This window comes from Chlamydotis macqueenii, chromosome 2 (genome assembly GCF_036417535.1).
Source record: "Chlamydotis macqueenii isolate bChlMac1 chromosome 2, bChlMac1.mat, whole genome shotgun sequence".
Lineage (NCBI taxonomy): Eukaryota > Metazoa > Chordata > Aves > Otidiformes > Otididae > Chlamydotis > Chlamydotis macqueenii.
In genome coordinates, this window is record NC_141557.1 from 130,281,097 (window position 1) to 130,294,260 (window position 13,164).

At 40.7% G+C, this 13,164-nt stretch overlaps 1 protein-coding gene across 1 annotated transcript; it reads left to right on the forward strand.

Moving 5' to 3' along the window:
• The first annotated feature begins 257 nt into the window (after positions 1-257).
• On the forward strand, positions 258-11,836 carry GDAP1 (ganglioside induced differentiation associated protein 1). Its single transcript, XM_086742417.1, has 6 exons — positions 258-386; positions 667-859; positions 2,109-2,282; positions 5,402-5,496; positions 5,962-6,076; positions 8,402-11,836. The coding sequence occupies exons 1-6, from the start codon at positions 336-338 to the stop codon at positions 8,782-8,784; spliced, it is 1,011 nt and encodes a 336-aa protein (XP_086598543.1). The 5' UTR covers positions 258-335; the 3' UTR covers positions 8,785-11,836.
• The last annotated feature ends 1,328 nt before the right edge of the window (positions 11,837-13,164 follow it).

Genomic DNA, 13,164 nt, shown 5'->3' on the forward strand with positions numbered 1-13,164 from the left:
GTTCAAGGAAAAAAAAAAAAAAAACAACGGAGGGAAATGCTGCCGTGTGACCTTTTTACCCGCGCATCCATCTTCCTGCGCTTCCCTGGGGGATGCTGTAGACGCTTTTGCAGGCGGATTCCCGTCGGAAGGGCCCTCCTCCGAGCGGCGCGGGGCCAGCCTGCGGGCGAAAGGGGCTGTCCCCCTCATCCCCCGGGCATCCCCCTTTCTTTTAATTTCCGAGAGCAGGCCGGCGCGGGGCGGGCACGGCCGCTGCTGCGCTCCCCGCGTAGGCCGCCTGCCACGCCCGGCGCAGCGGGCTGGGCCGCGCCGTGTGGGGCCGCGGCGGGCCGGGGATGGCGCCGCTGGTGCTGTACCACTGGACGCAGTCCTTCTCCTCGCAGAAGGTGAGGGGGGCGGCGGGGGCGCGGCGGGACGGCGGCCTGCAGGCCGCGGATCGCCTCTTCCCGGGGGGCCGGCGGGTGACAGCGCCGGGCGCGGTGCCGGCGGCCCCTGGGTGCCCGCGGCGGGGCCCGGGCGGGAGGGAGGGCGGGCAGCGCTGGTGGGCCGCACCCGCGGCAGGGCAGGGCCGGGCCGGGCCGGGCCGGGCCGGGCTGGGCTCCACAGAGGAGAGCCGGTTGCTCGGGGGATGCCGCTCCTGGTGTAACCCCGGGTGTCCCGTTGCAGGTGCGCTTGGCCATAGCCGAAAAAGCCCTGAAGTGCGAAGAGCACGACGTAAACCTGCCTCTGAGTGAGCACAACGAACCGTGGTTCATGCGCTTAAATGCCTCTGGAGAAGTACCTGTCCTGATCCATGGGGAAAACATCATTTGTGAGGCCACGCAGATTATCGATTACCTTGAAGCAACGTTTGTAGATGGTAATCCCATAGGCGTTTCGGTGTGAAATCTTTCCCCACGTACCTGTGCGTGCAGCGGTGTTGGGGTCAGCTCTGTATCGTTGTGTGTTGGTTTGTTCAGGAGCAGAAAACATGTATAGCCTCCCAAGTAAATGGGATGTCCAAATAGTTGCTGGTTTGGGATAAAACCGCTTTCCTTTAAAATGAACTGAAGTCCTTCCCGCACCTTTACAAGGAGCTGTAAGTAAAAACCCATCACTGTCCTCCTTACCCCTTCAGGGAGGACAGAGAAGGCAGTAATGGCAGCGCTTCGCTGGGCGAGCCCTGTGATGAGGCTACTGTGAAAAATAATCATAGAATCATAGAACAGTTTGGGTTGGAAGGGACTTTCAAAGGTCATCTAGTAATGTGTTGAACAGAGAGCTGCATAGCTGCTGTTGTTGGGCAGGTCCTGCTTCTCTGCGGGAAAGAAAGATGCTTAATTCCAGAGTAATCTTGGGTGGGAGAAGGAAATAGAATGTGTAAATTATTTTGGGGACCAAAATGGAGTGAAGAGGTAAAAAAGTAGGAAGAAAAAACTTGGAAGTGATCAGTCACATGCAAGCTTTTGAAATTCTTTGTGTCTCTATTGCCAGAAAACAGACTGCCTCAATTTTTGAAGGAAATGCAGAGTTATATTTTTTTAGAAGTGGAGAGGCAGCATATTGTGTTTCAGAGGTTTAGTGCGGCGATTTGTAAGGCATGAAGAGAACTTCACTGTTGGGTGAACACATAATATGTGTTTAATGCTGACATTTTCATCAGTTGAGGCCCAGGTAGATCAAGGGCAGGGTAAAACTCAGTCGTGTATAGGAATTACTACAGCATTGCAGATGTAGTAATGTTTCAGCCATAGCAACTTCCTAGAGCTTCAGTTGTGCCCTATTGCGAGAAGGCCAAAGAGTTGTATGTCATGGTCGCCCATTCCTAGAAGTACAAAATAGATACTCAACATGGTTGTCTGATTTGAAGACCTCTTAAATATGTGTTCATGTGGGTTGCTGCATAGGAACTGGAATTATTCATACATTTTAAAATGAAATATGTGTATATATGTCTCTCTCAGCTGTGATAACACCGTTGAGTTACAGAGGGGAGCAAGTGAAGCTTTCTTAACTGTGGCTCTGTCATCTGTGTAGTTGGACATAACTGAAGTAACTTTGGAAATACTGCTTTTGGTCAATCACATGGTTCTTCTTTTCTTAACTTCATTTTTAATTTTGTATTGCAGAGGAAGTACCGAGATTAATGCCAGAAGAAGGCAGCATGTATTATCCAAGGGTGCAACACTATAGAGAACTTTTAGACTCCTTGCCTATGGATGCCTACACACATGGCTGCATCCTGCACCCCGAGTTAACAGTGGACTCCATGATTCCAGCTTACGCTACCAGCAGAATTCGTAGTATGTACTGGTACAGCTCTGAATGCTTATCAGTTAATAGGATGTTGCATTACATTCATCTTGTGTCTTCAGTACACCTTAAGCAGAATAGATTGAGCACAGATTTCCAATTTTAGTTACAGTCCTTGATAATTTATGCATATACTTTTTGTTGATTTTGTAGTCTGTTGTGATTTGAAAATGGGAAAGAGGAAGTCATTTTTAAGGTGTCTGTGGAATTAATTTTCCTAATGGTGGAAAGTGTGCTGCTCATGCATAACAGAGAATGGCAGCTATGATAGCTGGGAATATTTTATCTTCTGATCTTGCTGTTTATGCTTATAGAGCAATTTATAGGGAACAACTCTGTTACTGCTCCCATCAAACCACTACACTGAAGGAAACTCTTTTTTTACAAAACTCTTTTGTAAACTTGTAATAAGTTTACCTATTAAAGCAATTGCTTTCCTCTCAAAGTGGTGCAAATGCAGATTAGCTTCAATCTAATCGAGTTTGTTTATCTTAAAATATTATAAGAGAATCATCAAGCTCTTTTTTGTCTGAGAAATGTGCTAGTGTTAACTTGGTGCCAGGAGCAGAGAGGGAAAAAAAAGTGTGAAGAAGTAAGTAGCTTGGGTTCATCAGACCAATGGAAATTGTTAAAGGACAATTTAAACCAAAATCCTGGGTGCAAATAGCACAACAACATAGAATTAAGATAAAGGATGAACCGGTGGTCTGTTAGAATCAATGGTAAAATGTCCTTTGACTTCCTTGGGATGTGTATTTTACCTGATAGATTTTTGTATTTTTTGCCATGAAAAAAATATGTTAAGGGCAGAGGACATAACTGTAGATTGTGTTGTCCAGTCCTCTTTATAACAGAGAAACTCCTGAAATGAACTCCTGTTTCAAATCCAGTAGTTTGCAGAAAAACTTAGTTTAAACAACATTCAGTGATACTCAGAAAAAAATCCTTGGCAAAGAATTTTTCAGTTCTCATAGCTCTTTCTTTTTTTTTTTTTCTTTTTTCCTTTTTTTCCTGGGTTTGGATCCTGAAGTGAACAGCAGATTCTGTTCACTTTGGTATCGGATAGGGATATAAATATTTAATTCTTTATTCTTGTTTTTTTTCAGCGTATGTATGTTCAAGGGCTACAGTGTTACTTTCAGCCACAGAACTGCACTGGGAATCCTTGTTCAGCTTGTTACCGGTCACAGCCTCAGTCTAGCCTGTCAGAACTGCTTGCAACCTTACAAGAAACATGGCCTGTATCTTTTGCTTCAGTTTATGTTTTACATTGGACTGTGTTGAAACGTTGATTGGTTGCTTAGGCTGAGTTTATCAACCAGTCCAGACCACTGGATATTAGTGCCATGTTTTTTCTTTATTTGTGTCCCTTCTAGTCTTTGTGGCATGGGAAACTTTAACTGATGCTTTTATGTTTCCTTCTAAGTATTATGAAAGCACTAAATAGTTCTAGGACAAGGATCAAATCTGGAGAACATGGCTGGATGACGATTCACTGTTTACAGTTATGTTCTGAGATAATTGATTTTTTTTTTGTCAATGTCAGTGATTTATAGAATGTTGGGTTTTTTTATATGATATTTTAGAATGCTCTGTAGAACAAAGTCAAATACTGCAGATACTTTGAAATGTAATACAACTATGCTATTACCAAATGCGTAATATCATAAAAGATGAGACTGTGTTAGTTTGAAGTTCTTTTTCCAGCAAACTCTGTTATCCTCCTCCTTAAAATTTTTGGCAAGTCAGTTCTCTTATTAGCCAGGCCATTATGTTGTTAGAAGTGAAGTCAGGCAGTAAGTTTTCCTTACAGCTGCAGGAGTTTAGTTTTCTTTCTGTCTGCTGGAAACTTCTTGAGCATTGCAAAGTATTTAGAAGTCAGTGTTGATGGTCCAATGATCAGTGGTTATTTAAAAATAAATCCTTTATAAAAAGTATCTGGAGAGATTTAGAATGGGTAATTTCTGCAAGAGTATTTAGCATTCTTTTTTTTTTGCTGAAGTAACATGAATTATTCTCTTATATCAGTATCCTATCTGGTTTTTTTTTGTTTGTTTTTTTTTGGTTTTTTTTTTTTTTTTCCCCAAATATGGATACTTACTGTTTATGGAACTATTGTACTTTAGTGGTAGGCATTATTGATAGTTTTCCTGTTTTCCCATGACAATAGTCGGTGCTTTTATTACTGTTCACTTCACAATGTTGACTTGTGTTCTGCTGACCGTATGTATTCTTCCCCTCTAGCTTCTAGTTGGTATAAAATGTTGTCAGTTTACACACACTTGTTCATATTGGTAGAACTAAAATTACTACTTGTCTAAATTGAGATGTTTTCTTATCTTTGTATACTGAAAGCATAGCCTGCTTTCTTGATTTGAGGCATTTTTTAAAATAGCTCGTGGGTGTTCCTAAGCAATTCCTTTGCTTATTCAAACTTCTCCCAGATGGTTTACTTTTCAGCTTTGAAAAGCTGATCTTTTTCAGAGTGCTGGATATAATAAGCCACCAGCCAGTTTTGTATTATGTTTATGCATACCAAATTCAATTAAGTAATTAATTGCATATATATAAAATTTTAGTTGTGTGATTACACCCTTCAGTTTCTTCATATACTATGGTGAAAGATGGCTTTCACAGTCATGTCAGGTTGAAACAAAGAACATATAAAACAAGTGAGTTCATTATTCTCTAGTAAGAATTTTTTATCAGTTTAATTTATAAGACTTAATTTGAACTAATCTTAATTATAAAGTACTAGTGAGAGGTGATTCATGCCCTATAATTATTCTTTTGCTCTCAGTTTATTACCAGAAATATTTATTTTTAGAAGATAACTTATTATTCACTATCTTTTGGTATTCTAGGTCTGTAAGTATGGCATTTTCAAGCCCCATTTTAAAGAGAGAAAAGGCGGTCAATTTGGGTAGCAGTTAAGTTTTCCAAAACATGATGTTTTTGAATCTCAACTTGGTGGTGATGCTTCATTGAAGTACCACTTCCCATTTCTTCGGTGTCGTATTTGTCCACAAGCTATTGATCAGTTCCTGTGGATTGTGTTACGGGTATATTTGGATATCTAATGTCATTCTTTTGGTTTTTTTTGTATCAGGCCAAATAAGTAACACAGAATCAGAGTTGAAGAAACTTGCAGAAGAAAATCCAGACCTTCAGGATGCCTATATAGCAAAACAGAAGCGCCTTAAAGTAAGAAAACTCTTTATATTCTTCCTCCTTTATTATGAGCTTGTTAGTGTCAGATTTTTTCTGTCACCATGTAAACATTTGTTTCACCTGTCATTACCAGTAATGTCATGCAGTGATTTAAGCCTACAAGGCATGAAGCAGCCTGTTCCCCAGATCAGCTACACACTTCAAGTGTGTGCTGACGTGTTGGACTGGTCCCACTGACTTCAGAGGTAAGTACACGTCAGTGCTGGTTTTGGGCTGTTGAGCACCCTTCAGGGTGAGGCAAACCTCAATATCTGGCATCTCTGATGTTTTTCTTCTGTTACCTGAATTGCCACCAGTATCCAAATGCTATCCAGCTGACCACGTGGAGAAAATAATCACATTTTGTGAATAAGTGCCGTAGTAGCTAAGTAAAAGTTTTTCTAAGAAAGGTATAAACTCTGTACAATGATTAAAACACTAACCTGTATATCTATTTAGTCTAAACTGCTGGATCATGATAATATAAAATATCTAAAGAAAATACTGGATGAACTGGAAAAAGTTTTGGATCAGGTTGAGACTGAATTGCAGCGGCGAAACGAGGAAACACCAGGTAAGGAATTAGCCTTGCTAAGTCCTATTGATGCTTATGTTTGGGAAGACCAAATAAACTTGTTGACAGCACCATTATAGGACCTGTTTGAATGTATCCAATTTGATACTTTTAGCATATACTGACCTAACATCACAGAAGGGATCAATACTGTTTTAAATACTAGTTTAGTTTACTGCTGCTCTCAGTGAGTTCTCACTGTCTTAGGAGAGTGCTTGATCACATTTTCAGCATAGTGATTATGATTAGGTACAGAGTTTTGCAGTATTTTATCAACAAAGTAAGAAAAACCTTAACTACAGAATGTTATTCTTAATATTGTAGTTGTAGGCCTCAGTTCACTATAATGATCACGACAATGTTTAACACAGGTTTGTTACAATCTTGTTTAAATACTGTGCTGGTATTTGTGGTATATGCAGAATTAGAAATCTGGATAAGTGCTCTAATCATTAAGCAACCCCTCTCTGCCACCCTCTTGGAAAGCAGTGGTGGTTACCTACCATCCACCCAAAAGAAAGTCGAATTTTGTTTAAATGGGATTAGTCTTCTGCTTATTCAGATTCTGGTCCAACTCCCTGTTGTGCTAATAGGCATCCTTCCTCTGACTTCACTGCGAGCTGCATGAAGCATCAGTCAATATCAACTGCATCTGCTCAGATCAATAGCTTTTTGCATTTGGCTCTATAAATAGCTGTTGTAATAATTATTAGTTGCTATCAAGACTGCAGATTTGAATCAGAGATTGAAAATCTAGGTTAAATTTTCTACTGACTCAACAGCGAAAGAGTCACAGAAAATGTTTTCACTCAAAAAGGATGGTAGGATTTTGTTCAGCAAACTAAGTCTGTCACCATTTCTAGCAGTCCCTTTGCTTCCGCTGCTAAATAGCCTTTCCAAGGACTCAACTGATACAATATTGGTGAGCTTATGAAAACTGCCAGGATCACAGGATTTCCTAAAACATGTGGCTATTATCTACCTCTTGGAATTTTATCTGAGGTATTCACATTTTTGGCATTTGTGAACAATGCTTCTCCAGATCCTTGTCAACATCTGAGCTTCTGCTTCTCTTGCTACTACTCAAATTCCTCATTCACTTACTGTTACTGTCACTGCAGGCATCTTTCTTTCACACAAGTTAGCTTCTTTGGTCTTCCTTTCCATCATCTTACTTAATGCACTGAGTGAATCCCCAGGTATCCTTTCAGCAGCACAGGATACAGATACTTGTTCCCTGCAGAGGCCTTTCTTCCAGACCTGCATAACCAGTCGCAATGGACTGGTACCAACAGTGTGCCAAACTCTTGCTTTCCTCTGGTGGCAAATGAGTTGAAAAGGACATTGCAGGATTTCTGTTTCCGCAGAGGTGCTGCTGGACATTCATGCCAGTGGTTTTGCATGCCTGTTGTGTGGGAAGAACTGCAAAAGGTAGCAGATGAGAAGGGAATGGCATAGTCCTGTTTGAGATCTAGGTTCCAGAAGAGCACTGATGCTGGCAGCTATGCTAACTACCAGATTTCGTATCCTGGGTTTCTAAAGCTCTCAGTGTAGTCAGTACAGGTCAGCCCTTTCAGGTGGTGGTGCTTCAGGTCAGTGAGGTTAGAGATGTGATGCTGCCTGGCAGTGCCTGCTTTGAGCTGTCCCAGGAAGGTTCACCTCTTTCCCTTAACTAGAGAGGGGACCTCGGGTCTCTATCTGTGCTCCTGACCAGTGGTGGGCAGTGTGAATATCCATCACTTCTCAAACTTCTCATGGTTTGAGGTCTAGGAGGCACAAAGGAAGAACAGGTAGATAGCCTCTGTCTTCTCGCTGACCTCATGTGTTTGGTGCAGGTCAGTCATCTGGTCTGTTTCTTTTTACTTGAAAGTTTTTGCAAATTAGCAGTTCCTGAGTGAATGCCATAGAGCTGAGCGACACAGGCAAGGTGATAAATTCTTCAGACAAGTGGTAGCTTTGCAGTAAAAGCTACATTGCCTTTCTCCTTCCCACTTCTGTTTAATTAAATCCAGATTTGAGAAATGTAGTTGAGGAAAATAAGTGTTTACTGTGGATTTTAATTTATGAACCTGAAATGTGTCTCTTTTTTTCCTTAACAAATGTAGACCAGGCTGCTGAGCCTAAGATTTTACAGCATTGTGTGAGGAATGGGCAGGGATTAGTAAAATGTTCATTGATTGAAGCCATATATTAGCTGAAGTGTTCTTGGTGTTTATTAGACAGCATTTTGAAATAGCACTGAACTAAGTGTTAGCCTAAATGGAGACTTCTATGTGTGCTTGTATTCTGTTAGCTCCTAATTCTTTATGTTTTATCTCTGGTTAGAAGGTGAAAATCAGCCTTGGCTCTGTGGTGATTTCTTCAGTCTGGCAGATGTATCACTCGCTGTCACACTACATCGCCTGAAGTTTCTGGGATTAGCAAGAAGAAACTGGGGAAACGGAAAGCGGCCCAACTTGGAAGCCTACTATGAGCGTGTCCTGAAGAGAAAAGCATTTTACAAAGTTCTAGGACACGTCAACAATATATTAATCTCGGCCGTTCTGCCAACAGCCTTCCGTGTGGCCAAGAAGAGGGCACCCAGAGTTCTTGGCACCACCCTGCTGGTCAGCACGCTGGCGGGAATGGCTTATCTTGCTTTCATGGCTCTTCGGAAGAGATTTGCCAACATGCTGTTATCGATTAGAACCAGGCAAAATTATTTTTAAACCTGTCTGTCCCTGGTGGAAAATATCCCCAGTAAAATATAAAAGTAGAAGAAAGGTTATGTCTGTGAATTACATTGTCACACAGTAATCATCTGCTGTTGTATAATTGGATTGGCAATGCCGAGATATTTGTGGAAAACAAATTTTAGGGGGACAACAAAGGAAAGAAGAGACTTTCTTTTCAGGCGAGGACCTGTAAGTGCTTTGTTATAATGATTATTTTCTCCTTTACCCAGTAGCTGACCTAATTATAATGCTTTAATAGGTATGCAGCAGTGTGACAGCTCTTCACTGTGGGTGAAAGGCATTACTGTGCAGAAACCAGCACTGTTAAAGTACTGAAAATAGCACTTACATTAAATACGTGGAGTAGGATTTAAGTGGAACATAGGCTCTGTGCCTGTTGTATGTGGGAGTGAGTGTCTCTGTACTGATTAGTGTCTATTGATTTGCAGTTGGACCTTTAGGAATGTGTCAAAAAGCCATCTTGTGGAGCCACTTTTGTCACTGTATGTTCATACAGTAGTACAAGAAGAGACCTGAACATCAGTGATCTGTGGGCCTCACAAGTGAAATTCTCCAGAGGCATCAGCAGTCAACAGATACTAGACTTCTGCTGAAAAACAAATGGGAGTGGAAAACCTGGCACTTGTCTTTTGAAAGCCTTTTGAGTAGCTTTTAGCCCAGCCAGGTACCCATGTCAGCCGCAAGGCCTGTCTGAGTCAAGCCAAACTATCTCACATAGTGCACATTTCCTCCTTTCATTCTATCAGTTCCTTCTGTCTTTTGCACTTGGGGTGGCTTGATGCAGTTGTCTCCATGTTAGTGTCCCATGTACCCTTTCTTGTTTCCAGTCTGAGCACTAGCTATTTTTTGCACACTACTTGGCTGTCTTAGCAATTGGATGTACCTCTGTGAAATGTTTGCCCGCAATGTGCTGCAGCCAACGAGAAAATGTATGCACACAATGCATTTTGTAAAAGTAATTTAAAATACTTCACTATCTTGGAGTCTGGTTAGGTAGCCTGTATTGAAGGTGAAACAGTAATTTAGCATTCTATTTACTTACGGAGAGGTGTCATGTTGGTGGAAAGTGAAAAATATAGGCCAATTTGGAGGCAGGCGATTTGTGCTGCAGCTTTTTTGCAAAGCCACCCACTTGTAGGACGGGTATAGAAAAACACTTTGATTACTTCCTATTACTCAGCAGATGCTGAGAGTTTTATTAGGTTTGAGCTGAGCTCCTGTTTCAATGAGAAATACACATTCACCTGAAGGTAGACTTTGAATCATTTTGCAGTGAGAAAGCAATCGGAAGGGCTGAAAATTCTTATGACCGTTTGGTAAGATTTTTGTGTTCTTGATGAATGTCTCAAAGCCTCAGAATTTTGTTTACAAGCTGTAGATAACTGCAACAAGCAAAACATAGCTTTAAATGTTTGTCTATCAACAACCAGTGCAATCAGACCTAAGTACATTTTCAATCCAATGCTGGTGGCTGTGGTCTCTGTGCTATTGCTTTGGGCATGAAGAAGATCCGCTCTCAAGTTTGGTGGAGAGAGCCGAGGCAATTTTTGTCTTGGCAGTCTCACCATGTAGCAGATATCAAAATGGATAAAATTGTTGAATACTTCTGCTTATAATTTAATATTGTGCTACTTGTCTACCAAAAGAAGACCTAATTCTCATTGCTCCTTTTCAGTAATAAGAATCACCTTACCTAGGAAAAATGCTTTTTTTTTTTAATTTGTCAAAAAGACAGTTTAATATAATTCTATTTCATGACCCAGTTGTTGTCAAGAACTTGTTGAATTAAATGTACTCTATTTAGAAAAGCTTTATTATCTCTAGAGTAAGTTTAATCCAACAATACTATTAATGTGCTGGCAGCTTTAACTGAGTTTGTTGTTTGTATATTGCAGTTCATCTGCATTTACTTGTAACCATCAAATTCCACTAAGTTAATAAACGCAGGGTAGGGCCTGTATCTTAATGCTTCCCTGGCATGTATTTCTGATAGGCCATCTGTAATCTGATCAAGTGACAGTAAAATTGAATATAGATGACTTAGCTTTTTTTTGGAATTAATTTCTATTTTATTTATTCCTTCCTGGTTTTTTTCAGTGTGTTAGTTCTAGGTAAGAAGACTTATATTCCCTGAGGCGTGCCAGTTTAGTTCACACTAGCAGTCTTGCGTGCTATGATACAGGCTGATTATTGATGAAGCAGTTTAACTTCCCCCCAAGCCTTAAGGATCTCCTCACTTCAGCTAGAGCTCCTTGCCTGCTGGGAGCTGCAGGTACTGTTGGGAAGGGCTGAAATGGCCACCAGATGTCACTGGTCCTCCAGGGCTACACTTCAGCATGCCTCCGAGATGTGCAGGAAAACACTAGTTTTCACAAACAAGAATGTTTGTTGTCTCATGGATGTGAGCGTCCTTATCAAACTAGCAGTCTCTCAAGAGCTCTTGAGACAACTGCTTTGGTCTACTACAGGTTGGTTCTCTTGATACCTGTCATTTATGCCTTTGTGTAGTTTCTACACTGAATATATAAGAGGGCAAAATGGAAATAATATTTCACATTAAAATGAATGTCACTGAACAGCAATTAAGCTTGTCATATGCAGGAATGAACATGGATAAAACTTTTACTGTGGAAAAGTTTGGATCCCTAGTTTAATTCATGTGTATTTGTTCAACTATTTGGTAGCCTACTTATTTTCACTGCTCTGAAGTCCTCTGTGCGACGTCGATTTCTGTACAGGTGGCAGCAAAAGGCTTATCCATGATTAAATTCCTAAAATAGGATGAGATTTAGAAGCACATATGCTGTATATGGCTTTTTGTGCAGGATAGCTTTTGTGTGGTGCTTGTAAAGTTTCTTTTCAGCCTGATTTATTTTCTTTGCTCTGGTACCTCTGGACAGTATTTAGCTTGGAAACACAATAAATGTTCTGGTTTTCATTTACTATTTGCTCTCATGTCATGTGTGTATTTCATATCATATCTTTGTGTGTGGGACCTGCACAATAAACATCAGTTCTAAGACCACTTTCTGGACTGGTTTATGTCTTCTGTGTCAGTAAAACAAAGCACATCTGAGGATCACACAGTATTGCTGTAAGGAGTCTGATGCTGTTCAAGGAGGGAAGCTGCTGCTATCTCAGTTTAGAAGGTGTTCAGCAGATTGTTTTGCATCTATCTGGAAACAACAGTTACGATGATTGTTTTCTTTCGTTTTCTGTCTGAGCTGTATATGCATGAGCCTTGACAGAAGACATTTAATAATGTTGAACATCCGTTTAAAGAAGGAGAGTAAGCAGTTTTTGTGTTTTCAATGAACCCAAAGGGAAAAAAAAAAAAAAAATCTTCCCTTCTGAGTGTGGCCCTGTTTCTTGGTTTATATTGTTGAGCTGCGAAGCTGTAAGGTGCATGACGAGCACATAAGCTGTGTGCACACTGATAGTGTCACGGATGAGACCAAATAGTGTTCCCTGACCACTGTTAAGTTTGTTTTGTTTTGTTTTTGGTTTTTTTTTTTTTTCTTTTGTCTTGCACTACAGCAGTCTGCATGGGACCTTCTTTTAAGCAGAGGAAGAGACAACACTACTTGAGGCTTGCATGGGTTTCCTCTCAGTATATCTAAAGTCAGCAGAGATGCTAGGATCAGATAGACACCTGGGCTGTCAGTCAGGCTTGAGTTTCAGGAGATTATAGCACCTAAGGTCTATGGACCAACTTTGAGGAGGCCTTGGTGTACTTCAGTAGCATTAATCAGAAGTACATACAGAGACCTTGCTGTGAAAAGCTTATGTCTAAACGATCAAGAGGAGCAAGAGTGAATGGAAAGGGAAGTACAGCAAGTGTAAATACCTTGTCCAGAGTCACATAGCCATGCATCAGCTTTTGTATATCACATTTTTAAAGGCATGCTAAAGTTAAGTCTTAATTTTATGAGAACAAGGAGCTACTAAGGTTTAGAGAGCAGATTGTCATGCTCTAATTTGCGAGGATTAGAGAGAGCAGTAGACAGAAAGTAAGTGAAAAGTAGTGGATCTAGTTCACTGGAGCACGCTGTGCTCTGCAGTAAGGTGTAGGACAGATGACTCTTTACTGAGGCCTCATTAAGTTTATCTCTCTGTTTAGCTGATGTTAGACAATGAGATGTAAGGTTGTGCTTAGGCAATTTATAAAATGTGCTAAGGAAGTAAAAAACACGTAGAAAGATCCCAAACAAAATACAGGTTTTTTTTCCCGTCTTTAAAAAGAAATTTTTATTTTTGGTGCAGCACCAAGTCAAAAAGTCAGGCACTCAAAACTCAGGAAATTCCAGAAGCCAGAGTTCTTACAGTACTGTTAACTCACTCATACAGTACTTC

What these genes read in the sequence shown, in the direction of transcription:
- GDAP1 (XM_086742417.1), top strand. Translation starts at nt 336, where the DNA reads ATGGCGCCGCTGGTGCTGTACCACTGGACGCAGTCCTTCTCCTCGCAG. An exon ending in AGTCCTTCTCCTCGCAGAAG is followed by an intron (nt 387 to 666) that starts GTGAGGGGGGCG and finishes GTCCCGTTGCAG; the next exon opens with GTGCGCTTGGCCATAGCCGA. An exon ending in GCGAAACGAGGAAACACCAG is followed by an intron (nt 6,077 to 8,401) that starts GTAAGGAATTAG and finishes ATCTCTGGTTAG; the next exon opens with AAGGTGAAAATCAGCCTTGG.